General features: G+C 39.7%; 2 protein-coding genes across 3 annotated transcripts; one reads left to right on the top strand and one right to left on the bottom strand.

Annotated features, from left to right (window-relative positions):
- Nucleotides 1-538: 538 nt before the first annotated feature.
- Nucleotides 539-12211, top strand: LOC111605670 (nuclear migration protein nudC). Its single transcript, XM_023324334.2, has 5 exons — nucleotides 539-738; nucleotides 957-1240; nucleotides 1300-1495; nucleotides 11490-11887; nucleotides 11965-12211. The coding sequence occupies exons 1-5, from the start codon at nucleotides 664-666 to the stop codon at nucleotides 12014-12016; spliced, it is 1005 nt and encodes a 334-aa protein (XP_023180102.1). The 5' UTR covers nucleotides 539-663; the 3' UTR covers nucleotides 12017-12211.
- Nucleotides 2753-22392, bottom strand: LOC111605671 (protein MTL1). Of its 2 annotated transcripts, none has more exons than XM_023324335.2 (4): nucleotides 22195-22392; nucleotides 3432-3692; nucleotides 2940-3354; nucleotides 2753-2865 (listed from the first exon to the last, which is right to left on the bottom strand). In XM_023324335.2, the coding sequence occupies exons 1-4, from the start codon at nucleotides 22213-22215 to the stop codon at nucleotides 2837-2839; spliced, it is 726 nt and encodes a 241-aa protein (XP_023180103.1). In that variant the 5' UTR covers nucleotides 22216-22392; the 3' UTR covers nucleotides 2753-2836. The 2 variants fall into 2 exon arrangements, with proteins under 2 accessions (XP_023180103.1, XP_023180104.1); XM_023324336.2 differs by lacking the exon at nucleotides 22195-22392 and adding an exon at nucleotides 4758-5101.
- Between the last annotated feature and the right edge of the window lie 5523 nt (nucleotides 22393-27915).

The following is a 27915-nucleotide window of genomic DNA, read 5'->3' on the forward strand; positions in this document are numbered from 1 at the left end:
GAGCCTAGGACGAAAGTCGCATTTTCATGCACTGAAAAGAGCGAGAGGAGTACGAAAGAGTGAGCGAAACTTAAATTGAGAGCTTTTGCTACCTAGCAGATGTTGAGTGTGAATTGACCAACGCAATTCCCGTATAACTAATCTAAGCGGCGTTTTGTACATGTGAATTTTTGGTTGCCTAAAAGTATATTTTATAAAAATTTATTAATATAATTACGAAAAACAAAAATTAATATAACCCTTTCTTATGCTACAACATTTTTTAATATATGTCCGTTAAAGTAATACACTAGTTAAGTAAAAGCTGTTTGATATGAAAAAATATCGCTTGCATTAAACTACCACAAGCACTGGCTATAACCAAAATAAGTTAATAAGCCATTAAATTACAAAATGCTGTATTAAAATTAATAAATAATGAAGAGTAAGTAATATAAATATTATATTTTGAAATAATTGCCATATTTTAGTTAAGTGCATTGCTTGTTCGTTGGGTTTGCTAAAAGTTATTTTTGGCGTAAGTCAAGCTGGTCACACTTTTAGTCACCGGCAGTCACCCGTCAACTCGGAGTAGGATTCAATTTGGAAATTTCCAGAAAATAACAAAACTAACGTAAATAAATATTGACAAAGTCTGCTATTTACAAAACAAAACAAAACACAATGTCCGCCGACGAAGCACAGTTCGACAACATATTGCTAGCCGTAGCAGAGAAGCATCGAGGCGGAGTGCCCGACGTAAGTTTTCACTCTGGAACTGGAAGCATGGTACAAAGAAACATGGAAATAATCGCGAATTCTTTGTTAAAACAAATGTATATATGTAGCAATTCATTTAAAAATAGCATCGCAGTTCTTTTTGAGCACATATAATGCGAACATGCCATATGCCTTTGTACCAGCGAACGACTGTGACAAACAAACATAAACCCACGTTTTTGCCATGCTTTTTGTAGTTTCTGCATACATTGGCCAGCTTCTTGCGTCGAAAGACAGACTTCTACACAGGCGCCAAGCAGGATGAGTGGGAGAAATTGCTACTGGATGTGTTCCGCAAGGAGGCCAAACTGGCTGTAGCTGCCCATGAGGAAAAGGTCAAAGCACGCCAAGCTACGCAGCGTTTAAAGGACGAAAAGGAGCGAGTAGAGCGTGAGGCGCGTCAAAAGGAAATGGATGACAATAAGATTTGTGATATTAGCGACGAAGAAGCCGCTGCCATTATCAAAGAGGAGGAGGACAAGTTAGTTAGCTGCGATTTTGATTAAATTACTATCTTCAACGGGCTTTGATCTCTTCTAGAAAACGTCAGCAGCTCTTAGATGGAGCTGGTGGTGATTCGGCGCGAGTTTCAGCAACCAATGAGGAAATCTCCAAACCCATTGAAAAGGCGGAGGATGAAAGCGAAAAGGATGAAGTGGGCAAATTGCAGCCAAATTCTGGCAATGGCTGCACTCTGGAGAAATACATGTGGACGCAAACGCTGCAGGAGGTGGAGGTGAGTTTAAAATCTTTGCATATAACAAGCTCAGAGAGATCCTTATAAGGATTCAGTTTGAATTTTATGCTATTTGAGCTAAGTTCACATATTTCTGAGACCAAGAAAGCTTACCCAAGTGAATTTATGAATAAATTTTATTAGTCAAAACTTGATATTTTCGCTTAGACGTCTTTTTTTACCTTTGTTAAACATATAACACAATTTATGTATTTAATATAATTTTTATTATGTGAAAGTTTCTGTCAGCTATTGTCTATATTTTTATCTTTCTGAGCTTATCTAAAGCAGGAGTATACTATTCGAACGTATATAAAATGCCTCTGACGTCAATAACACTTGTTCAAATTATAAGATAGATAGATAGATAATTATAGATAGAGCAGAGAAAACTATCTATAATAATCTATTATGTTAGCTCCGTTATCTTTTAATTTATATATCTTAGTTCAAGCTTTAGTGTTTCTTAAAATATATATTATTGAAAGTTAGGAAGTTAGTTTTCAATATATTTAGCGAAAGTTGCTACTTAAACCTTCACCAGGTGTTGTTTATCCAGGTGTGTTGTTGCTACGGCTTATGTTGTTGTTGATCCATGATGATTGTTGCTAAGGCATATGTTTTTGTTGCTGAGGTGATCAGCAAAAGTGTTTACGTGCGTTGGAGCAGGTGCTGCTAAACGCTTCATCAGCTCAGTTATTGAACCCGGTATCTCTGTAGAGGGATGACTCATAGCAAAGAAGTGTAGAATGCTTGACCTCTCTTTAGCCCGTGATTCATAGATCAAAAGGAATTCCCAACGCATTTTTGTCATACAATTTTAATTCTGTTTATTTTGACATATCACAGGGCTAAAAAACTTAATTCTTTAATGGAAATATACAATTGCTTCTCTGAATAGACATTAAAGAACTAAAGAAATTTATCATTAAATATATATAGATATATATATTTAAGTATATATAAATATATATTTATATAGATGCATATATATATATGCGTGGGTATTGGCTATTCGGCATTCACTCCAGTATCGGTCCATTGTCCAGGTCATTGCTGTGATACAGTTTGTTGATCCACTAATTTAACGCTAATTAATTGTAATTGTAATTGTTATTTCGCTTAATACTAGTATGACGCAGGCCATACAAAAATTTCGCTTCTCAGAACAATTTGTGTTTGTGTAATAAATAACTTAAGCAACTAGCACAGAAAGACGATGACAACGCATATAACAATAATAATAATTGACACGGAAGTACAATAAATAATAAACTATGAAGCCACGGTATGGGGCGTGGTCGCGCCCCCTCCGAATTCTAAATACCACACGGAATTGCGTTAGCTCTTGGGCATATCACGAGCACGCACTGCAAATAAAAGGAGAATACGTTAGTTGAGCCAATCCAAAAGAGTCTGAGTTTATTATATTGAGCCAACTTACTCTCGAGTGCATAGACCATGCCCATGATGAGCAGCATGAAGATGGTGCTCATGCTGACAATGAGAACCGTCACCTGTCGTCCACGATCGCAGAGACCACGCTTGGGCTTCTTGGCGCCGCCTGGTTCGCCGTTTACCATGGTGAAGTGCATGGAGCTGGCTATGGACACGGTGTCCAGGTCTTTGGTTCGTACGTACTGCAGATTGGGATCAGCATCGATGGGTATTACTGCATCCTTGGCGTTGCTGGCCAGTGCCAGATTTGCATTATAATTGGCCGACGAGGAGCTGTGGCCATGCACACTGGGCAGCTGCTCCGACAGCAGCATCTTGTGCTGCCGCTCCTGTTTCTTGTGTATCTCAGCAAATCGTTCCAGATTCGCAGCCGTCAGCAGCAACGAGCCGGATGCGGCGCTCTGTGTGTGCGGATGAAAATTCGAAATGAGTCACAATTCAATGTGGATGCTCGACGTTGTTAGCTCGTCTTACTCACCCGTGTGCTGTTGTTGCTGTCGCTGGAGCCCTGTGAGGAGCGGGAGCCGCGCTTGGCTGCCGCCAATACAGCCGCCGCAGCAGCCGCTGTGACAGCTGCACTAGTTCCATTCGAATTGGCAGTGGAGTGGATGCTGCGCTGTGCAAGCGTTGGCGGATTTGAATTCGATTTGTTTGACGACTTCGAGGAGCTCGCCGAACTGATGGCCGAGCTGCTGGAGGAGACGAGCGAGGCGCGTGGTATATGCCAATAATCCTGCATCTGCGAGAGTAAAGAAAATATGTTAAATGGAAGCTTGGAGTTAAAGCGTTACATAGGTTATATGTAGATAAGCTATAACTGATATTAGATGCGCGCTAAGATGTATCTTAAATATAGATACATAATCCAAGTATGATTCGCATCTATAGACTCTTCTAGAGTTCTTTAATTCTAATTCTAATTGCTTAACTGATCATCTATAAATATGAAAGTGTCTATTTGAATGCCTTCTTCATAAGCGCCCATTCTTATATAATCTACTTAGATATGCGGGCATTACTTATATGAAGTGATTTATTTTTTGCTCTTGCTGACGACATTTGGCATTTTTTATGATAATTTCTTTGTCTAAGTTTTGCCCTTTTTCCATCAATTTGAAATGTCATGTGAAATTCGGTCTGCCCCTCGACTGGAGTTTTGGCTAAGTTTTTTGTTCCTTTATTTTATTTGAGTTTTAAACTTTTTATTTTGGCTTGAACATAAAAAGTGAACTTTCGAGTCTGCGCTGGCTGTCTGTCTGTCCGCTGGCAACTCGTTTGATATTTATGGTCTGATATTTGCCTGGCACACGGCTTTTAAAAGGCAGATTCGCATTCTATTATTTATTCAGCTAGTTTTTGTTATTGTTATTAATGGAACTTCTCTGGTTCGATTTGGATTGCCGTCTCTGTGGATGTTGTTGCTGTTGTTATTGGTTTTTATCTTTTGCCTTTCTCATTTTATTGGCAGGCACTTTTAGAAATGCAAATGACAATTTATTGTTGGTTTTTCTTGCTTCTTTATATAATTGTTGCAATTAACGAAATTAATTCTAAATTTGTTGCACGCACGCACCAGACACTTGTCAAGTTCGTTGCCTAAGTCTTTTGTTTGCGTGCACACAAATATTTGAGCTTTTTTCATTTGTGAATTAAGCATATTGTGTAAATATCGTTTTAAGCATGCGGAAGTCTTATCAGCGCTCAAAAATATTTTATATATATATTTTTTGTACAAAGTTTTTTCTTTTTTTTTTTAATTTTTTCAACTGGTTTTTCAACAGACTTTGTAATTTTTTTTACTTACTTTTTTTGTGTATTTCTTTTGTTTTTTTTCTTTTTTGGCAAATTTACTTAGCTTATCTAAGTAATTATCACACACACTTGAAACTTATTAATAATATCACAAGTCCTATATAATATATATATCTATATATAGATATTTATGCCAGTTGTCAGTCTTGTTGTTTGGGCACAAAACACTCAACTGGGCGTCAGTCGCTGTTTTGGACCGTTCTTTTTGTTTGTTAATTGATTGTTTGGCGACTTTAACGTCTTTGTTTTATATGTGTATTGGTATATATAATTTGTTTCTTTTTTGTCTTATAATTTCTGTTTTTAGCACGCGATAAAAAACAGAACCGATCTAAACGGCGTCAAGAATCAAACTGAGGCAAACGGCGCGCGCCGAGCATCTGAACTGCCCAGAGCAAACGGCGATAGCGGCGATGTCTGCTGCTGCGCTGCCCGCGTTGGCGTTGGCGTCGGCGTTGACGCTAACGTTAACGCTGATGTTAAAAGCTGTCGACAGGTTGCTTGCTTCGCGATGCGCAAACTTTTTGCTGTTGTTCTCGTTGTTTGCGGCTCGATAGCTACTTTCTTGCCGGATTTCGCATGCCATAACAGCTGCTGCTCATTGTGCTATATTTATAGCAGAAAACATTCTCTGATCAATTGCCGCCTGATGGCGTGGGCAGTCGAACAACCCCTCTGCCCAACTCTTAATATTGATTTGATATTTGCCGCGCTGTCACTTTGATGTTCTCGGCCTCAGCTACTTTCTCAGTTCTTTCTATAAATAGACGACATCAACTCGACTGCCTGCCTGCCTCTTCGTTGCTGTGTGCCCTTTTAGGTTGGCCTGTGGGCAAATTCGTTGGCAAATTGAGCTGCAACTCAACTGTAGCTTGGGCTTGTTTAATCGCCTTTTGAATATTGGCATCTTGAATCCCACGGCGCAGCCAATACAAGAGCTGATGAAGGGCTCACAGCGTGGGTGTCTTGTTAGATCCGGCTTCAAAAGCCGCAGAAGACTTCATATATATTGTACATATCTTTTTTCTTAATTTTTATAATTGCCAAAAGGCTGCACAACACGCCCTTTTCTTGTTAGCCAATTAATTGGCACAGTTTGCCTCCACATAGAAAAAAATAACCATATATCATAAATTTATTGTTTTAGTATTTTTTTTTTTTTGGCAAACTTGAACATATTAAAGTGAGTTTATTGAATTTATTATATAACTTTTTTGGAATACTAATATAAGCATTTAGTGTCAAAATTTTGCATAAGAAACGCTAAATCAAGCTATAAAGCTAATACGAAATTATATACCATGGTAAAACTGCTCAAGCTTCAAGGCGATTAAATGAAAACGAGAATTTCTACAGTCTCAGGCTGAATTTCTATCGCGTTAATGGAATGTTTGTTAAAATTCAATGAGGTCAATAAACAGAATTAATCGTGCGATAATTGCTTGTCTTGTCACACTGTGCCAATTGTTATAGCAAATAAATTGTTACACATTTTGTTTGCTGCGACAACAACATTCATCAAATTTGTCTTCAGTTTTTTCTCTCTTGTTTTATGCCCCTTGAACAGGCAGCTTGTTATCACCTTTTAAGTGAGACAGGCGAGTGTTGCCCAGCTGCTTGACTCTATAGCAATTTATGTATTTATATATGTCTCTCGGTATCTCCTAAATCAGCTGAGTTGACAAAGATTTAGACTGACACTGCCAGTTACCAGCGTGGAGAATCAAAGCAAGCAAACACTTTAGCCAAATGGAATTGAGATGAATTTGAATTTAGCCGAGCTAAGAGCTAAGCGAGGCAGCAGCAACACCAGCTACACAGCACAGCGCAGAGCGCACAGAATGGCAACAACAACCAATCCAATTCAAAGCAATCTACAGTCATAGCCAATATGTTAAGTCAACAACATTCACCAAAACGTTAGCTTTGTGGCTTCTTCGCTGCGCGCCGAGCCAAAACAAACAGCTAACAATTCTTCATGTTGTTTTTGTTGCATATAATTAAGCATGCAAAAAGCACACACATACATACACATATGTATATGTTTATATATCTTTTATTTAGATATTTTATGGCCAGAGTTCTATTGACGTGCGCTTGCCGGTTGTGTATGTTATGCGAAGCATTTTAATATTTGAGCGCTTTGCTGCCAACGTTTAATAGCAGTTTCTTTTTTTGGTGACATTAGTTAATAATTTTTAACGCGGCACGGGGAAATCCCAACTACATAATACGGCCCATTGATACGCGTCACTGCTTACATGTGTATTTCAAGAAAAGGCATTGAATAAATTACAGAAAATATTAATTAAACACTTACATTTGCATAGCCTATGTTTCTCATACTTATATAAGATAACGAAAGTCATTTTTAAAATAAATTTCCTCTATTAGCCAAATTTCCCTCAAATATAAAATAAAATACTATTATTGTCTTGAATATCCTTCAGCTTTGTAATTTCCCTACTCTATGCAAAAAATATCCCTATGCACTTAAATACTATCGATAGCTTCCTCATTACCCAAAGACTTATCGATGCCTCGATCACATACTTAAATTTTCCCATTTCCCTTTGCAAATAAAATAAATATCCCAAAATTAAATCGAGGCCTCCGCAAAAGGTATCGCTCGATGTTCTTTCGAGCTGGCACAGCAAAGCAACACAAAGATAATATCACAATAGAAGCAGCTGGAAGCTCGCTTTGTATAGCAGCATTTGTCGTAGCTAATTTCGGAGATTAACGCTTTAGAGAAAATTTGCCTACGGGCTTCTGAACACGAGCTTAACGCCAATCAATGATGCTGAAAAACTATGCACAGCTGATTCACTGAGTCACAGAGTAAACGGAAATACTACGCTGAAATTCTTAATGACGTCAATTGTTCATTAATATTTTGTGGGTTTTTCTAGCTAATTACGAATAAAAAAGTCAAGTTTATAAGAAAACGAAACTACATTTACGATCACATTCTTTATGGCGCTCGTAAAGCAAGTTAGCTATGCATTAAGGGAAGACTTCACTTAGACAACTTAGACTCCAGCTCCAAAATTGTCAACTACAGCAAATGTGCAGAATGACAGAAGACAAAACGATCCTCAACAATGACAGTGACAGCCAGTTGACAGCGGAGGAATGTCGCTCAAATAGGTAAATGAACTTTTGATTGTGTGCTATAGTTATTTCTTTTCGGTTATTACCGGAGATCCGTTTTTGCGTTAAATTCGTTTTGGCTGCTTATGGTTCCTGGTAGATATAACGCGTAGCCTTAATTGGGTTCTAATGCCAGATTTGTATCACATTTTCCAGTTTGCATAATCCCGGGCTATCGATCAATTAGAGTTGAGTTATGAATAGCGTTCGCTTATGCTAATTTGTCTCCAAGTAGGCCAATAAGCTGTCGCTTGGCTTTAGCTGTTGTGACTGATCTCTGGGAATTCTTTATGGGGGTCTTAACTGCTACCGGATCTGTGCGAACTCTCAGCTTTAGAGCTAACAATTTCAATTGGTACACACAGACACACACACGCACAGAGAGAGAGAGAGAGACAGACAGACAGATCGAGCACTTGAGCTACGTATTTTTGGTGTGTTTTATTCGTTTGGAACTAGTTTGCAGCTTGGTTGCCATTCTAATCAGATTTAAGCAATTCAATTGATGATTTGGCTGTCAAGTGGCGACGACACCGATCTACTCCAATATACTATGTCCGACGATCAGTTCTGATTCAGGTTTTATTTTATTATTATGGGGCAGCTCTCGGGTCTCTGATAATGTTATCGAAGCCGTCGCGCCACTCACTCAACTCTGGCTAGTTTTGAAATGATTTTTTTCTTATTTTTGTTATTCTGTCTTTTTTTTGGCATTTTTGATTGTTTCCACGCTGGTTTGGAGATCGGTGTTTCGTGCCAGGCACCGTACCGCTTCTTTCAGCATAAATTATACGTCACACATACATATTTAAGAAAAGTCAAGCGAACTTTTAGTTGTTGCTGTCGATTTTGTTTCGAAATTCGTAGAATTAGGCAAATTGAGCAAAACAAAGCGCGACAACAAATACAGTTAAATGTTATTTTTTCCTATATATTTATATATATACATATGTATAGATTTTCAAAATATCTTTCACTTTATCTAATTTAAATAAGCCCTTAATATAGAAACCAAGCGCGTATTTTATGTTGCCAGGCTGAAGAATTAGTGCACAAGTCTGTTCGATGATCGATTAGCTGACTATCGATTAATGCAGGCAGACGTAATTTGCATAATCGGCAACTGTCAGACTTGGTGTCTGCTTCAGCGTCTATTAGAGGCTCGTTCTTCATCTCACTCACTCACACACACACATACACTCGCACTCCCTCGCTCTCTGTCGCTGCTCATAAGTGTGCCATACGTTTTGGGCTTGTTAATCATTAATTCAAATGCGACACCTTTTCCGTATGCTTTGAACTTTGACTGACGACTAAATGATTGTTCATGTTGTTGTTGTTGTTGTGGTGTTAGCTTTGTTGGCATCATTTTTTAGCCGCATCATGTTTTAGCTTTGTTGCTGTCTTCATTGCTTTCAACACGCCCATTTGCATGAACCATTGTTTGCTTTTAATTTTGATGCTGTGTTTTAATGCGGCTCTTTGTCTGTATAAGTGTGTGTGTGTGTGCGATTTGTGTAAATTTCCTACTTGTAAATGAGCCACACGGCCAGACAGAATAGAACTGTTGTTTGCACAACCTTCGCAACACTGTGAAAGCTTTGGCGTTCGAAAAAATTCCCTTTCGAATATCGCAGCACAGGCCGAAAGGCCACTAACCGATATCGGTAGCCGTTTCGATTAGCAATTACAAATAAACGAACACTCACACACCCACACATTCATACGTGTTGCATAATGCAGCAGCAGCTGCTAACAGCAGGTCTAATCTGGTAATTGCAGCCATGTTAAGTGTGACTGCTATTGTTGTTGTTGTTCTTGCTAATTGCCGTCACCCACACATTGGCCGTTCAATCGTTTACATCCGCGTCGTCCGCCATGCTTCAGAAATCCCAATTGACATCCGCTTCATTTTCAATTTTGACACATTTCTAAGTCCAATTTGTCAAAAATGTGTGAGCTTTGCGTCGGCGACAAGATACGATTGAAGCCTCCACAATGTCGTTGCAGAGTGCGCACAAGTGCCTAACAGAAGCTGCTGCTAGAGCTGAGCGTTTGATTGCGTGTTGACAAAGTATCGATTAAAGACTTAGTTTGGTAACAGCTGGATAAAAGAAAAGACATGCGATTACTAATTGCAGGAATAAACTTGTGTTATCGCAGCACGATGAAAACTAGCACAGACGCTCATCTCTAGTTGGAATGCTTTAGGTATGAACGGAATGCCCCGATCATAATCATGCTCATCTCTAGTGCTTGCTGTTGTGTTGTTGGCTGCCCGTTGTGTTTGCTACTGTAGTTACTACTTTGTTGTGGTTGTTGTTGGGGCACCTTGGGCACCCACTCACACGCAGATCTGTGCAGATGTGCACGCACGAATCTTCGTGTCGTGCTGCGGACTTGGTCGGCTGCTGACTTTGTCTTCTTGTTGAACGAAAGCGTCCTTGACGCTGTTGTTTTTGTCTGATTTTTAATTAAAGAGCCGCGTGAGCCGCTTGCATTGTTGTTTGCCAGTTGTCGACACCAACTGTGACTGCGACTGCGACTGCGTTTCCACATGCGACAACGACTGTGGCAAGTGGGTCGCTCGTTGTTGTCGTTGCTAATTGATTGCAGTGTTCTCAGCTGGCTCGACTGAGTATCTAATAACTTAGGCATTAATTATGTTGCCGTTGCTAGGTTTTTTCTTTTCTTTTTTGTTTAGTTTTCTCACACATAAATCGCATTATTAATTTTTTTTATTAAAGTTAATAGAAAAGGTGCTAATATATGTGCATGTGGCCTGGCCTTACAATTAATAGGCAGTGGGCACATAATTTTAGACGCCACTGTAATTGCTTTGAACTTTGGAACAGTCCTCACTCAATTAGCCTCCGTTGTTGTTGCTATCGCTGTTTCTGCTGCTGTTGCCGTTGCATTGTTCGTCAATCTTAACTTTGGCGCAAATCCAGGCAACCTGTTGAGCGACATTCCAAGTGCTGCTCCTGTGCGCTGAGTGCAACCGGATCTGGCTATATATATGTATGCATAAGAAAACAACCGCTGTACGTCCTTGAACTCTGCATGGCAGGCAGTTAAGCTAAATTCCCGTTGAATGCAGACCAAGCCTCAGTCCTTGAGGCAGGTCTGGCTAGGCCCTGGACCTGGGTGAAGGGCAGCGATATGCTGAAGCTCCAGTTTTCTGATTGCAGCTGGCGATACAAGACGTGCCTCTTGGCCAGATCTGGAAGTGTGTGTGTGTTTTATTTATAGACCGTTTTTTGTTATTAGCTGCTTCAAGGTTGTCCAAAGCACTGGGCATCAGCAACAGCATCAGAGCATCATCATCAACATCAACGTCAACAATTGTTATTTGTGTTGACTTTGTTACGTGGCCACTAGAATGTCGAAGGCGTTCAGATCATTAATCACAAATTACATGAACCGGAGATGTTCACCTCCGTTACGTTACGTGCTCATAATTGTTTGCAATTGGTTTTGCTCTGCAGTCGAAGTCGAAGTCAGAGATATCTTGATCATCATGAACAGCATTAACTGGTTATACTGATCCATCTACACATTCTAATTGCAGCTGAAGATTCCCTTCAATGTGCCATTCGCTTTGCGTGCCCGCGACATTGTGGTCAGCATTGGCAAGAAGACATTGAAGGTGGGCCTCAAAGGTCAAGAGCCGATCATCGACGGCGAGCTCTGTGCCGAGGTCAAGCAGGAGGAATCGCTTTGGGTGATCCAAGATAGCAAAACGGTGCTCATTACACTCGAGAAGATCAATCGCATGAATTGGTGGAGTCGCTTAGTTACCTCCGATCCGGAAATATCGACACGCAAAATCAATCCAGAATCGTCCAAGCTATCTGATCTGGATGGCGAGACGCGTAGCATGGTTGAGAAAATGATGTACGATCAGCGTCAAAAGGAGATGGGCTTGCCCACCAGTGAGGACCGTAAGAAACAGGATATACTAGAGAAGTAAGTGACTAAGTCCTTCCTCTCCCTCGCTGCTCTCTCAGCTCTCCGTAATGTTAATCTTCCATTATCTTTTTTAGATTCAAGCAACAGCATCCCGAAATGGATTTCTCCAAATGCAAATTCAATTAAGATGCAGGACATTCTTTCCAATATTCCACACGTTTCATCTAGTTCAGTATCTAACACACAGACTCAAATACACCCACACTCACACACAGCTCACAGCTCTACACTCACACACGCTCACATTTGAAATGTGCTTAGCATTTTCTAACACTAACACACATAGATTAAAGGCAATTTATTAAACATGTGAAATAAAACAAATTGTGAACAAATGTCGATGTCGTTTTACATATGTTAATAGTCAGCTTTTTCAGTGCGGGTATTTGTGAAAGCGAAAAAGTTTCTATGATAGATCTATGCGCTATGAGCCGCAACGAGCTTAAGCAAAAGTAAAACAAGAAGGAATTCAAATAAAAACTCGACTGATTTCGGTGGGAGCGACCCGAAGACACGATTTTAGCTGTGCGATAAAGGTAATTTTTCATTTTTATTGCTGCTTAAATGCAATTAATTTCGTGCTAATTTGTTGCCTCCATTCGTTCGCCCAATTCTCAGCGCTGTTTTGTTTCGGACTGTCCGTAAATGATCTGACCATGGTTGTGGCGAACGGAGAATATCGAATTGAGTCTTATCGACGTATTAAGTTCTCAGGCCATGTTTAATGATCGATTCGAATGGATAGATAGATAGGTAGATGGATCGGACTATTCGATAGGTAGCTTTCCGTTCCAGGTGCTGCTGCTACTTCAGCCGGTATTTTCAGTAGTTCTCTGGGTCATTGCCTCGATCTGTATACGAATTTAACCCGTTTCAGCGCTGGGCCATAAATTTACCTGGTTTCTGATTGCTGCTTGCTTATGATGTTTGTTGTTATTTTTTAAATAGCTGTAAGCTAACTTTTGTTGTGAACTGCCTAATTTGTTTTGTTTTTTTCGTTATCAGCGGCAAATCAACGCTGACACGCGTCACAATTTAACAACTATCGAGTGTGTCCGATCAGAGAAGAACGTCGCCCACATTGATTATGTTTAGGCAGTGACTAAATCTCGACAGTTTAACTATATTTGCATATCATTGCAATCGAAACTTGCCTTTTCAAATGAATATCTTCTATTAAGTATTGCTTCAAGCAGCTTATCAACAGTAGGTATCGGTTCTAGTGAATGTTAAAATCCTGCAGCAGGCTATCGATAAAACAGTTATGCAGTTTATAAAGGAAACTCTTCCGCAGGCTTTTGATTAAAGCAGATCAGCGGAAATATAAATATCGTCTCAATATTTTCTATTTTCATTAGGGATGAACTTCTTTAAGGTATCGATTGCATAAGTCTATGCAGTTATACTAGTATTTATCGAGTGTTCTCTTCAGAGATGAGCGTATTCTGCAGGGTATCGATTAACCAGATCCGTGACTCAATTGCATTTGCACAGAGCTTCAAATGAACATTCGTTATGGAGTTGGTTTTTATCATGTACAATTTCAACATGTAATGTAAAATGCATTAAAAGCAGGCAGTAAAAAATATATTAAGTGCCGCAAGCGAAATGCAATCAACGTTACTGTGCCAGCTCGTCTTCTTTAGCTTAAACCGAATTGGGTTAAGCAAATGTTATAGAGTGGAAACGCTTTGATTGCTTCAACGGTCAGAAATCTCTATATATTCATAATTAAATGGTAAATAGTCATGCTATTTAACCTTTCAGAGCGTAGCCAAGGCTAATATTTCGATTTGGCAACTGTTTCCGATTGCCTGCCGCCTGTTCCGCTTCGCTGTTCAGCTCTAGATCCCAGCTCAAATCCCCAAATTAGAAAAAAAGGCAGATACGCCCCGTTGTTGTACATGCAAAGTCGTAGTTTAATAGCCCATTAATTAAGTATGAATACACTTAAAGCTGTGTTCAACAAGCCGAAAAAAATACACTAATTGATAAATGGATGCCAGAAACACACTGGGCTTGGAGCATTGAAGCAAAAGAGGAAGAGTGGAAGCAAAAAGGAAAATAAGTGCAGCATTTTGATTGGCTTTGGCGTGTGGGTGGCTGCAATTAATTAATAATTAAACAAAAATTAATTAAGTTCTGACAAATTACGCACAGCTGGAATCGTTGCTTATCTCAGGTCCAAGACCAAGACCAATCTAATCAAACATTTAAAGTCGAGAATCAAGCTTGAACCGGATTTGTTTTAGACTTAGCTTTATTTGAAGTCATTTGTATTTGTTTTGTTTGCCTGGTTTGTGGGGCGCTACACATTCGAAAGTACAAGCTGCTTTCATATCCAGCATCCGTTTGTTTTGTTGCTTGTTGGGGAATTTGGCAATTAGGCGCGTAGTTAAGCCAACCGGTAAATGCTACAGTGAAAGCCATTGAAATGCGATTAAGATAAACAAGACAATCAAAATTTAAAAATAAAACATGTTTGCTAAATAATTCAATTGTCGTAGATTCCCAACAGAGATGCTGCTCGATGGCTACATTATTAATAAACATAAGTGCGCTATACCGTTAATTGACCTTCAGCTTAATGTATTTGAACTCCCCAAGAGATCTGAGTAGAAAACCCTTTTAGTACGGCTGTAAAGAATATGCTGATGCTGGAGCTGAGGCTGGGGCAGCGATTGAACTGTTAAATGACGCACGTGATGAATTGTGTCTGGTGAAGAGGCAGAGACCCAATAAATATATATATGCATGCATAACAAATGTATATAAATTTTCTAACCGTCGTCTGCCATAAATAACGAATCCGGGTGCCTTGCTGAGACTTTGACTGTTGCTGTTGAGTGGCTGCCCCGCCATACCCTTTTTGCCATGCTTGAGGCTTTGCTGTTGTTTGTTCTCGTTGTGTTATTTGTGCTAATAACTTGCGTTGTTGTATTTGCTATTTCGAGTGTTTCCCACATCATCAAATCAAGAGATATATACGTATGTGTGTGCGACTATGGGGCGTACTCAGTCGCGTGGGTTATTTCACAGACTGTCTCCGTCTGGGCTCTGGGGTCCGGGGTCTGCGGTCTGCTGTCTGTTGTCTGGAGTCTCGTAATTGCTACTCATTTGTTATTTTTAGCATTAAATCTTGTTAATGCCGTCGCGCGCAGCCATTGCGGCTCATTAACTATAACAGTCGTCCGACTTGAATGTTTATTTTTATGCACGCGTCATGCTGCCGCGTGCGCCCGCCCTCCCTCGACCCATTAGAAACAAAAGACTTAGGCAACGAACTTCTTTCATGTCTGCAGACAGCAGCCATCAAATTTATTTGGTCAGTTGAAAAACGGAAACACTAGACGCTGACATCTTGAAGGTCAGCCCTGGCCCGGCCAGCCAGCCAGCCATACAATTACCTCCATTTTACAAGCTCCAACAAAAAAGCAAAAAACAAAAAAAACTGCTGCAACTTTAGCCAAAAAACCAACGTCTGAATCATTTCGAACTGGGGCGTGTGTTGGCCGCGCCGCCACGAATTGAGATATTGAAACGTTAGCCATGGGAGGCTCGATCTGCGCCGTCTGCGTCAAGTCTGTTGCCTACTGTGCTCACTGTGCCGCCTGTTGGTGGGCTTGTCACGGCGCCAATGAACTGTGAAGTGTCAGCAGCTGCCACCGTGGCCTGCCTCGCCCCTGCTTGGCATGCAAATGCCGCCTGGCAACTTGTCCATGACGAAGATGCGCCCAGATTAATGTCATAGCTTTAACTCTTGCTCTTGCATCAGCCAAATGTTCTGCATTGATTTGCATGCCATGCATATCCGGCTGACTGCTATTGCGACTGTGCTCCCGGACCTCGTTGAGCACTCACTCGCCCACGTCGCCAGAATCCCATTCACTTTGCTTAGCCGACTGCCTGCAGGAATTTCGCAATTCGCTTTGGTTATCGCCTGTTGTATTTGCAATGCTAATGGGCTCAACTGCAACTGCGGGCAAATGCCAGTCTGGCAACGCTGAGCACTAACCACAAACTGTTATACAAAAATAAACTTAGCTGCTATAAAATGTAGGCTTTACTTGGTATCATACATGTTAATCAATTATAAAGGCAGCAACAAAGAAGTCCAAACTGTTATACTGAAGGAGGCGTGAGCTATTGAGCCTAGACTTAACAAGTGTTATACAAACTCTTTGTTGTGCTATGTTGTTATATCCTACAATCGTTATATATAATTTTGATCTGAGCATAGCATATTAATTTATTATATAATTTTGCAAACTGTTATACTTTAATACAATTTTATATTAGTAGTACACATCACAAACTGTTATACTAAATAGATTTAAGCCTTACGAGATTAAAAATAAATAAGAACTCTGTATACTGTTATACAAACTGTTATATAAACTGTTATACAAACTGTTATATAAACTGTTATACAAACTGTTATACAAACTGTATTACATTTTGCAAAGTGTTATACGAACTTTATAGTCTAACTATTATCATAGACTTCTCAAATTTGAACAATAATGAACTAGTATAGCTAACATAAAGTGTTATACTAATTAATAAATTATTTGATGTATCCAAAGCATAGATTTTTATAACTGTCTCTAAGCAAAATTGTTATGCAAAACCACAATTACTAATTGACATTATCAACTGAACTGAAAACTGTTATACTGTTGCATGCTGAACAAGCCGGTTGGAACACCTCTTGCTGCAGCTGCCGCATAGCTGACCACTGTGATATTTATCAAGAGATTGTCCATTTTTGGCGTGGCTTTTTTGTTTTATCTGAACTATGACTAATCTGCAGGTATTTAGAGTGCTGGCCATTGTGCTGCGCTGGCTATTCCATCGATAAGCTGAAGACAAATGTTGGCCATTTGGAAAGCTCGTGGGTGGCAGCACGCCACCATATTGAGCCAGATAATCGCCGTTATTAACAACAATGGATAAATTGGCATTTGCAAATCGCTTTGGCTGTTCTTTATGCTGGCGTTAATCGTCTGGGAATGTTGTGAAAGGCAGTCGATGATGCATCGCATCTAAATATGAATGCTTAATCAAGATGCGACTGCTAATGTGTTCAACAGAACCCAGCTCAGATCAAATGCAGTGAATAATCATCGAATAATTACAATTATGCAAGATTCACGGAAGACAAGTTGATTAAACTCTTGACTACATTCTGAAGCATTAAAAGTTTATTGAGGCGAAAAGTGAATATTTCCAAAAAAGAATTCATGAATCATTCACATATTTGGGAACTTCTAGCTCAGATTTTGTAATTCACCCAAATATCCCACTGTCTGTCTAGATATCTGCCGATAGCTAAACACAGTTCGTAATTCGAGTCGATTGTTTAACATTTCTACATTTGCGTATTTCATTAACTAATTGATGTGCAAGCAAAATGCTCAAACGAGATTCCCAATTAGAGTCTCTGAATAGCTAGTCACTTAGCTGTATGGACTTAGTGACCTTTTATACACTCCCAGCTCAATCAAACAACTCAAATTAACTCGCGTGTTGCTTTCGCAACTAACTAATATGCATAGATAGGCAGCTGATCCATGGACTGAAATGTGAGATGCTTAGACTTGACATGGGAAATGCCCCCAAAAATGCAAAGGTGACAACTGGCAGACAAACACAAGCACAAAGCACACAAACCCAATATAAAGAGTGAACGCCTAATGGCTGTGCCAACTTAGCGAGTAAATACTGTGGGTGCTGCAGCCTTATAAATTTGCATTTCTAATGAGCGATGTGTATTAAGGCTTTGTCATAGCAGCGGCTATAGAAAACCAAGACAGTGGCTCAAATCGAAGAGTTTAGCTCGTCGATTGCTGAACTCAAATACTTAGGGATATAAAAGAGGTTTGAGTGAAAAGTAAATGTTATTAATTATTCTGTTTACATAGAGTTTAACAATTCGCTTTGAAGCTCATTCAGTTTTCTTAGTAGTTTCCATTTGTTGTAGCTACAATTTTCTATTTGCTTTGACACCTTTTCTGGCTGTCCGTCCATTTGGTCGTTCGTCTGGCTGTCTGTTAGGCTGTCAGTTTGTTGCTCTCCGTCGACATTTGCATAGCAAACAGCGTGGAAAAGAGCGCGACTGACTGTTTGTCAAGCGAACACACAGAACAGCTGAGCAGCGGAGCGCAGAGCTGCGGCAGCAGCAGAGATAGAGACCGAGACAGACGTCGCCAAAAAGCCGCGCTGCCCCTGGCTCCCCCATTGAACGACGGCAGCGTTGCCGGCGCTTAGCGTGTTCATGTAAATTTGACCTTGACACAATTACGTTTCATAACAGCTAAGGCAAACAAATGAGGCGGGGGCGACAATAAGCCAAAGGGGCGGGCCTGCAGGGAGGGCTGGCTTGGCGTGAGCATGAGCACATGTAACGATAACAATACAGCTGAATAGTGTGAGAGAGAGAGAGAGAGAGAGAGAGAGAGACGATGACGACGGCGACGTGTGTTTGAGGCGCAGAGAGCGAACGAGCGATCAAGCGACTCGCGTAATAATTCAAACACAGCTCAAGTGCGGGGCCAACTAAAACAAAAAAAAAAGGCAGCTGACGTCGCAGTCAGCGTCGCTGCTGCAATTTCATATCGAAAGAATCGCACGCTCTGAACTTTAGCTATGTCTAAAAACAAATATGTATATTGCACAAGCAACTTAATAAGATTCGAAAATGCTAATAGAAGAAGCGAGAGAATTCAACAGTTCAAATATTCCATTGTATATATATATATAAATATATGTATAGGAACAGCAAGGAACTAGCAATAAAATTCCACTGATAAGATCAAAGTTGATTTGCCGACAAATTGAGTCATCTCTCGGAGGCGAAAACTAACCGTACCAGAGCCACGCTGGCTGGCATATCTCTTGGCTAGCAAATTAATTTTCATTTCGCTTTTTGTTTTAAAGCAATTTCAGTTCTTATTATTAATTTGTTAGCACATTTCTTAATCTCAGATACGATGCGATCCGATGTCATGTTTTATAGCCGGCACGTGGAAGCGTTTCATAAATATGCATAGGCCAGGTCCCTCTTGGCGACTATTGATAGTCCCAGTGAGAATGTCACGCTTTGTTTGCATTACCAGAGAAAACACTCTAAAAATTATAATTCATTTACATATACATTTGTTGGCGGGGTAAATGCTAAATGCTATTTGGAAGATGGCTAATAAAGCCGCCTAATAGCCAATTAGGAAATCAAAAAATAATTAAGTATGACACGCAGCATGTTCCATTAAAATGCTAAGAGATCTATAAATAGAAATTGGTAAGAGTAGTCGAGTTGACTGGGAGATGCCTGCAGTCCTCAAAGGCTATTCGAGTTGGGAGTGACTGACTGGGAAATACCTGCAGTCTTGTGGGAAGCTGCTGTTGCTGCGGTGTGAATGAAGGATGAGCCATCTGCCCAGTAAGACGACTACAGGTAAACCTCAACACATTCGGACATGCAAACAGAGAAACCAAGCATTAGAACAGACAGTTTGACGGATTGGCTTGGCTATTAATCTCGATCAAGCTTATATATGTTTCATGTTCAGGTTTTCTGGCTGCTCCAAAAATTGCTTTCAATGTCTAATTAAAGCTCTCTTGACTCACAAGCTTTAGACTGTTTTAACTTATGCAATATTTAATTGTAGAATTAATTAAAATTATAATTTAGTTAAATTTAATTTTAACTTTTGAATTGTTGTAAGTTTATTTTTAATAATTATATTTTTAAATTGTTTCAGGCATTAAAATTCTTGAAATGCTCGCAATTAAAACATCAAAACTTGTCACTCAAACAAGAGACTTAAGGCACAAACTTGCGCCAGCTTTTTATTGGCAAAACGATAAAAAATGTATTTTAATTGGATTTCGAAAGTGAAAAGCGACAGATGCGGCAGACATGCTCGGATCTCCGATTCACAGCATCAGCTGCGCACGAAAAAGGAGCCAGCCAGCCACTTCACAGCGTTTATTTGTGTATCTCTTACAGTTTAATTCTGCCTTTTTGTTGTTGTTGTTGCTGTTCAGCTCATCTTAAATTGGATTCTGTTTGGCTGCCGCATTCTGATTTGGAGCCCGAATTTGTCAATGTTGCTTCCCCATTCGCGTTCCATTCGCTCCAAAAATTTGCTCAAACAGTGGGCGGGCTACCTGTCGGTGTTGTTGTCGCTGTTGTTGTTGTTGTTGTCGTTGTGTCTGTCAATTGTGGAGTGGCAACAACTTCTGCTTTTTGATTGGCAAAGTGAAGGGAGAATCAAATGTCTGGGAATGCGTTCCATTTGGGCGACACGTGTAAAAATGCTGTGAGACATATTTTTCAGCTCAATTGAAATGAAAAATGTCAAAGCAAATTGAGGAACTGAACGGTTCATAATTCTTTAATAACAAATTGAATGGCCATTAAATGCCAGACGTCGCTAACCAAGCCAAAATCGTATCGAATCGCCAGACAATATGAAAAATGCTAAGCAACAATTGGCCAACATTTAACATTTACTTTGGCCGCAAAATATTTTTTTTTTGTCGGCTTGTGAATTGTGCACAAGGTTATCAAACAACAACAACGGCTACAACAACAACCAGCAGCTGAATTAAATTGAATGCAATTAAAGTTTGCATTGAAAGCCAAAGCCCCAAAAACTCACATTTTGGGGGCCTTTTGTTCAACAATTTTAATAATCGAATGCAATTTTTGTGTATTTAATTCATTTTGCCACTCTGAGCCGACAGCACAAACACAACAACAACAACAACAACAACAGCATTTGGGTGTGCTTCAATATTTAATAGAATCGCTGCCCACAGCTGATTCGTTTATATTAAACATGCACTTGCTCTAGAGCTTATAATTACATAATTGGATTATCATTAAAGTCTCTGAGGAAATCTTAAGTTGTTCGTTCAATTTGCACGGCGTTTCCATTAAGCAGCCTAAACTATGCAGTTGAAATGGCGCTTTTTTCTTAAATTTTACCTTAAAATCTTTTGTTTAATGCTACGTGCCCTTCTATGCAATTTTCATAGCTTCTGTGCAATCAGATCTTTGGTCTCTCTATGATCTCTCTATGTCTGCCTAATGCTATGTCTCTCTGTGTGACTCTTTCTTTTCCCTTCTCTCTCACACTCTCTCTATCTCTCTCTTTCTCGCCCTCTCCCCCTCTCTCTATTTCGCTATTCATATTTCTGTCTTTCTCTGCGTCTCTCCCTCTCTTTCTCCCCTCTTGACTTACTACTTTTCTCCCTCTGTTTCTCTTTTACACTTTAGTTATATTCGTCTCTTCCCATTGCGTACTTTCATTTCACTTTCATTTGTCCATTTATTTTTAGGTTTTTGGTATTATATTAAATATAATATATTGGCTTATATTTTACTTATTTTATTTTTATATTATTATATTATTTTACTTATTTTACTTATAGGCTGTTTTGCAATCTACAATATATTTTTTATTATATCTACAAATAATTGAAAATTATCAAATGTTCTTCTTAACTTCTCCAACTCTTACGAAGTTCTCCCCATTTTTCCATAATTTGTTCTACTTTTTTTTCAGCCTTAATTCTATCAATTATTATATCACGAGAATCCTACTTGAACTCATTTGCCTGTTTTTTGCTTGCTTTCAATCACTCATTAAAAGAACTTCAAGTTTTTCATTATTTTGTTTTCTTTATTGTTCCAACTATTTATGCTGAAAAGTGAGAATCTCATAGAAAGGCATTGTCAAATCATATGTCTGCCTATTTGTATTTCTATAAATCTCTATATTTAAATAAAATCTGTAAGCATTTTTCTAATACTATGTGAGAATCAACTAGAAAGGCGCTGTGAAATTCATATAAGCCTGAATTTCTCTCCTGTTTCGGGTCAGGCTTTTATCTTTGTTAAAATCTTCCCATTACGTGCGCTGCAACATGCAACTGAGGATGAGACAACCGCAACAGCAAATAAGGTGTCGAAAATCTCTTGATGATCATGCTAATGATTACGATCGTGATGATAATGATGATGATGTGCATAAAGTGCCAAAGCCTGAAGCAAAGCAAACAAATCGTAAACAAGTTTCTTGAGCCTCGGCCCACAGGTGCCGGGGCGTGGCAGGGAACAACAACAGCAAAAAGACAATGTGCACAACAAGTTGTCACGCAGCTGTAAGTGTTGTTGCTGTTTCTGTTGTTACTTAGCCTAGTTAAGTTGTCATACAAAAAATGCTTTTGCCAAATTTATTTTGGAATATTTGTTTTTGTTTTTTTTTTTTGTTTTTGTTTTGTGTGCTTTTTACCTGTTTTGCAGGCGCATCCATCGTTGACAAATTTATGTATATATAGCTATATAGTTGGCTAGGTCGGGGCGTCACTTATTGAACACTTTTGAAGTCTTTACACCTTTTTGTTGCCCTTACTGTGGGTGTGTTGCGTGTGCTTATTTAAGGCTTTTTTTAGTTTTATTTTATTTTTGAATTTTGTGTTTTTTGGGTTTTTTAGTTGTAATTTTGATTTGAAGGGCAAACACGAATTGTTGTTGCCGTTGTCGTTGTCGTTTAATTGTGTCACTTGTCGTTGTTTTATTTTGTTCGTTGTTTGTTTTTCGTTTTTTTATTGATTTGTTTCTTTTTTTTCGCACTAAAATTTGCAATAAATTGTTGTTAGACTTTTTGTTGTTGTTTTATATTTTTGCGAAATCAACTGGCTGCAAAACAACTTTGACTTGGCCGCCACTTGGGCTGGTTAACCGTTACAGATTCGTATTGATGCACTTGCAACAATTTGGGGCAACACTTTGAGCCGCCGCAAGCAACTTGAGCAAATATTTTCGCATTCCCCACCGGATGGATAAACTTGTTGGGATTTTTCGAAAAATGACTTTTGCTCATGCGTTTTCTCACTGGCCAACTGATTGCGGCTGCCTGACTGACTGATTGACTGGCTGACTACTGCTGCTGCTGCTGCTGCTGCGCGTGCACACTCCGTTGCGGCTGTGCTGAGACTAACTGCGACGCCAGCCGCCCGACGGCTCAAGTATTAAAAAGCATTAAACATTACCGCGCATTGTTGTTGCCTATGCTGTGGTTGTGGTTGGCTGTTGCTGTTGCTGTTGCTCTGGCTGTATGTGCAGGCACTAGCGTAAACCTACACACACACAGAGATACACACAGCTGTACACACACTCAGGCAGCTTCAGCTGTGAACTTTGTGTTAATGCCAAACAGCAAACAGCAAACAGCAAGCAGCAAACGTAGCAAATTTTGAACGCCCGCAAGCGGGCAACTCTAAGTGGCTTCAATTGGTGGGTGGCTGGTGGCTGGTGGGTGGCTGGTTGGCTGGTTGGCTGGTTGGCACGTTGCTTGTGGGTAGTCGTGTAGGCCTAGCAACTGCAACCTTAGCTGCCTGCAGACGACTTCACAGTCTTCAACAGCAGAACAAAAGCCACGGACCAAGGTCATTTCGGTTGGTTTCCGTTTTGCTGCTGTCTGCTCTTCGGCTTTGTTTGATCAAAGCAATTGCGTAATGCACTTTTAAGTGTCGGAGATCTACCCGAATTGTATTCAGAAGAGATGAGCATTTCGGTGAATCACATTGTGAAATTATCAGTTGTCGCTGAGCACGTAGGCGATGCTCTTTCTCGCTCCCTCTCTCTCTTCTTTCTCTCTTGCTGTCTGGCGCACGGCTGACCTTGACACATTTCTCAGACCCTAAAGTCAACGACCCAGTTGAAAGTTGTTGCCATGCGCAGCGAGTGGCTGCGTTAAAGGCGTGAATTGCTAACAAAAGACTCAGGCAACGAACTTGAACTATTTGTTTAGGCCAGAAAACTCATGTAATAACTGATAATAAATGTGTCTAATAGAAGCCAAAGAATGGCTATTTGGGTGACAATAGAGACAGAGCTGGAATGCAATTAAGAAATTATCTGAAATATGGTTTTAATGGCGTGAACGGAATATATATATATACATATATATCAGTTATACGAATTATATAGTATAAATAAAATCAATAAGCAATTTGTTGTTATAGGTTTAATATATTACTAGATAACTATGTAAGAAGATATAAATATCCCAAATGTGAGCAGCTTGTTTATATAGCTTTATCAAGAATCTCTCTCTTCTATCTCCATATTCTTAACACAATTTCTTTTAGCACTATCTATCTATAAGAACTACACTTCTATGTGAATACCTGAAGAATGACTGAAATCATAATACTTCCAAAATGCTCTCAAAGAAATTCCATATATACTAGATATATATTTCTACCTCTAGCACAATGTATTTCCCATTATATATACCCGATCTGCCATGTATCTCACCTGCTGCTAACCCAATTCATTGAAGCTCAACAGCCCATTTCGCATATTTGGCAAATACAAACAATCGTTTCAGATATCTCATGGCACGAATTTCATAATATTAGCCGAGAAGCTACAATCGGATAATGCTGCTTGGGAAATCCCAGAGGTAGCTGTCTCGATGTTCCCCCTTAGCCAAAATGTTGTTTATCATCGCAACTGCTCACAGCTCACGTTGGTTGTTGTTGTGTTGTTGTTGTTGTGTTATTGTTGTTGATGGTCAGTTTTGTTTTGTTTGTGGATGACGCAGCGCATTTTCCAGATCTGCTTGGCCACTTTTGCGTTTGACTTTATTAAATATTTGGTTTAAGCCGATTCGCGTCTTAAAGACTCATCTTAGTTCGTCTTCCTTCCCCTCGCGCAGTTGCTAATTTTTGCACGCGACTCCGAATTGCTAGCCAAAATATTTGCAGTGCTAAGTGGAGCAGCAGCAACGGCAGCAGCCATCAACGTGTTGACGGCCAACATATTCGCTTGCCATGTGCCCAATGCCAGGCGGCATGAAACGTGTGGCTAACGGGCTGCCCAGACCCAGACCCCTTCGCAGCGGCTTAGAACCTTGAGCCCAGCAGCGTGGTAAACGTTAAATTACAAAAAATAATATTTTCCTTTTGGCTGGCAGCGCATTAATGTCACTCAGCTTGGATTACAGCCGCGCAGCTGGACAAGATTACCATTCCCTGGCTTGGCTGTGATTTTCGCTTTTCATAAAATGCCAGCGGCCTTGCTGGCGGCTTACTGGGTTAAGCTCGGTAACCAGCTGTGTGTGTGATGGTGGCGGCTTTAATTACACTTATTCTGATTAACGGTGTCGCGCCTCTAACTGATATTTGCATAGATCAACAAAGGTGCTCAAGTTCGTTGCCTAAGTCTTTTGATTGACTAATGAGCATGGCAACTGCAACGATTGTTGTACAGGTAAAAAGCTGGTCAAAGGCCAACCAATTCGCTTATACAATTCGCCGTTATTTATAGAACTGTTATAAAAGTTTTATACATTTAAATTTACCGCAATTTATTGAACGGCTCGCCACTATTGTACTAAGTGTATACTGTTATATGGTTAGACTGTTATAATATTATATTGTTATACTATTAAACTGTTATACTATTATAATATTATACTGTTATACTGTTAAACTGTTATATTGTTGTACTGTTATACTGTTATACTGTTATACTGTTATACTGTTATACTGTTATACTGTTGTACTGTTATACTGTTATACTGTTATACTGTTATACTGTTATACTGTTATACTGTTAAACTGTTATACTGTTAAACTGTTGTACTGTTATACTGCTAGACTGTTTTACATATTTGTTTGGCGACATCTATGTTTGAAACGGCTATGAAACTTTGATTTGTTTATCCTTCAATCAGTTTATTACCTCGCGCCTTAAACAGTTTTGGCTTTCCTTCGCCCCAGAGCTCTTGCGGGCCATAGTTTGTAGTCGGTTTTGAAGGGCAGGTCATTAAAATGGCATAAACAAGAAAACAACACAAATTTAACGTAAATGCTAACCACAGTTGAAGGCAATTTTATGCATATCAATGTAAATAATTTGCATGGCTGTTATACAAAACTTAATTGTTATGGCCGGCCAGCGTGTGTTGGCCATAATTCAGTTTCGAGCTAGTGGCAAAAAAATTGAAGCGTAGCGCTAGCCACCTGAATGGCCTCTTCCTTCTTCTACTACTACAACCACAGCACAGCTGCAGCATGTCAGGCAGAAAAATGTTCATGCATGCCAAAAATGATTGTATTATTAATTATATTATTTTTCAAGTTATTTAAACGTTGCGAGCGAGCGACGCCAATCGATTTCCAATTTGCAATAAAATTCGCGCGTTCAATAACCGATAAGCGATGCGACATTGATATTGTTAAATGCTCAGACTCCCCGCCCACTCCCCCCAGCTGGCTGTCGGCCATTGTCACGCTTAATCTTTGCTAATTTCATGATGCTTAATTAATGCTTCAAGCATTTGTTTATTCGATATTGTTTCTTTTATATATCTTCTGGCCATGTTACAATTTGCAGGCATTTGAATTTGTTTCTGTTTTCGGTTTCTGCTGGCTTTTTTTTGTCTTTTTGCTAACACTTAAGCATTTGTTATTAATTTTCAATTTGTTGTTCCTGCTCTTTGTCGGAGTGCTGAGCTAATGCTCAATTTTATGAAGCATTAACAAAAAGAGATTCACTGCCCGCTTAATGGCATTCTACATACGTATACTTAATATTTAGCGACCTTCGCGAACAGCTGAACAGGGGCAGGCTGTAGGTATAGAGTCTTTAGATGAGTGCAAGTTTCAGTCGGCTGGACACGCACTTAATGCGGAACTGGAACTGTGAGGGCTGCCCTCGTTGAATTTTGAGTTTGTCTTTGTCTCTGGGCTATGGGGCTCGACCAGGTGATTAATTACAAAAATGTTGTTAGTCAGTTAGCTAATGGCACCTAATGTAATCCACTTCCACTTCTACACGTCGATTCCGCTTCCTAGTTTCAATTAGTCTTCAATTGTGCAACGAAGCGTCGAAGCGTCTCTGTGGCTGTGCCAGTGCCATCAATTAACATTAACATCTGCATCAAGTATTCCAATTGCCAGGCCATAATGAATTCTTGATTTGAAATCTCAATTGATTTCCCACGCCGATTCCATATTGCTATTTGCATTTCATCAATCAGAGCTCTCACTTGACATGCCCCCAGCCAAATCATATTTCGCGTGCCTTATAAATAAACATCAGTCGATTTCGATTTGGCTTAATTACTAAGCCAAGCTGCGCAACTAGTTCTACATTCGTTTTCATTCGCATTTCCATTTCTGTGCACATCTGGTCGTCGGCAGGCCAGTCAATCACATGGATTACAGGTGCTGCTGTTGCCAACGAATCGCCTCGAGCTCGGAGCAATTAGACACAGATTGCCAATCTTTATGCAGCTTTAAGGAAAAGGGCCATTCGCCAGGTTGATTGCGAGGCAAATACTGCAAATCATGGCAATTACGTGCGGGCCATGGCCGATGGCCCCCCCCCCCTCCGTCGCGCTACCACCTTAAAATTAGTTGGCAACGTGTGTTAATTATTCAATCAGACTGAAGAGAATCGAGAACGCGACTGTTGTTAATTGGTTAGGGAGACAACTGCTTAAACAGGTGTAGACTAGGAGTGCAGCTGTTGTTACAGCTGCTGCTGTTACTGCTCTTACTGCTGTTGCTAACTGAGCTCATTTACACTGTCCTGCAAGCAATGCAATTGCGTGGGGCAATTGGCAGCTCAATGAGCTCAGTAGCTTTTAGCTATAGACTCTCTTTTTTTTACTCTCTCTTTCTTTCTTTCTCTATCCCTTACTTTCACTCTTAAACTATATTTCTCTAACTCTCTACCTACGTCTATTTCTTTCTCATGCTTGCTCTGACTTTCTCATTATCTCACTCTCTCTCTCACTCTCACTCTCTCTCTCTCTCTCACTCACTCTATGTATCTAACTTTATGTATCTATTCTTCTCTCTCCCACATTCTCTCCCCTTTGCTCTCGCTCTAGCGCCTCTTAATTATCCCTTTCTAACTATATTTTCAAGACTTTTGCTGTTCAGTGTATTTGTCGTGTGAGTCGTAACTAATTCGAAATTAAAATATGTGTCAT

This window comes from Drosophila hydei, unplaced genomic scaffold (assembly GCF_003285905.1).
Source record: "Drosophila hydei strain 15085-1641.00,03,60 unplaced genomic scaffold, DhydRS2 tig00000001-arrow-pilon, whole genome shotgun sequence".
NCBI classification, from domain to species: domain Eukaryota; kingdom Metazoa; phylum Arthropoda; class Insecta; order Diptera; family Drosophilidae; genus Drosophila; species Drosophila hydei.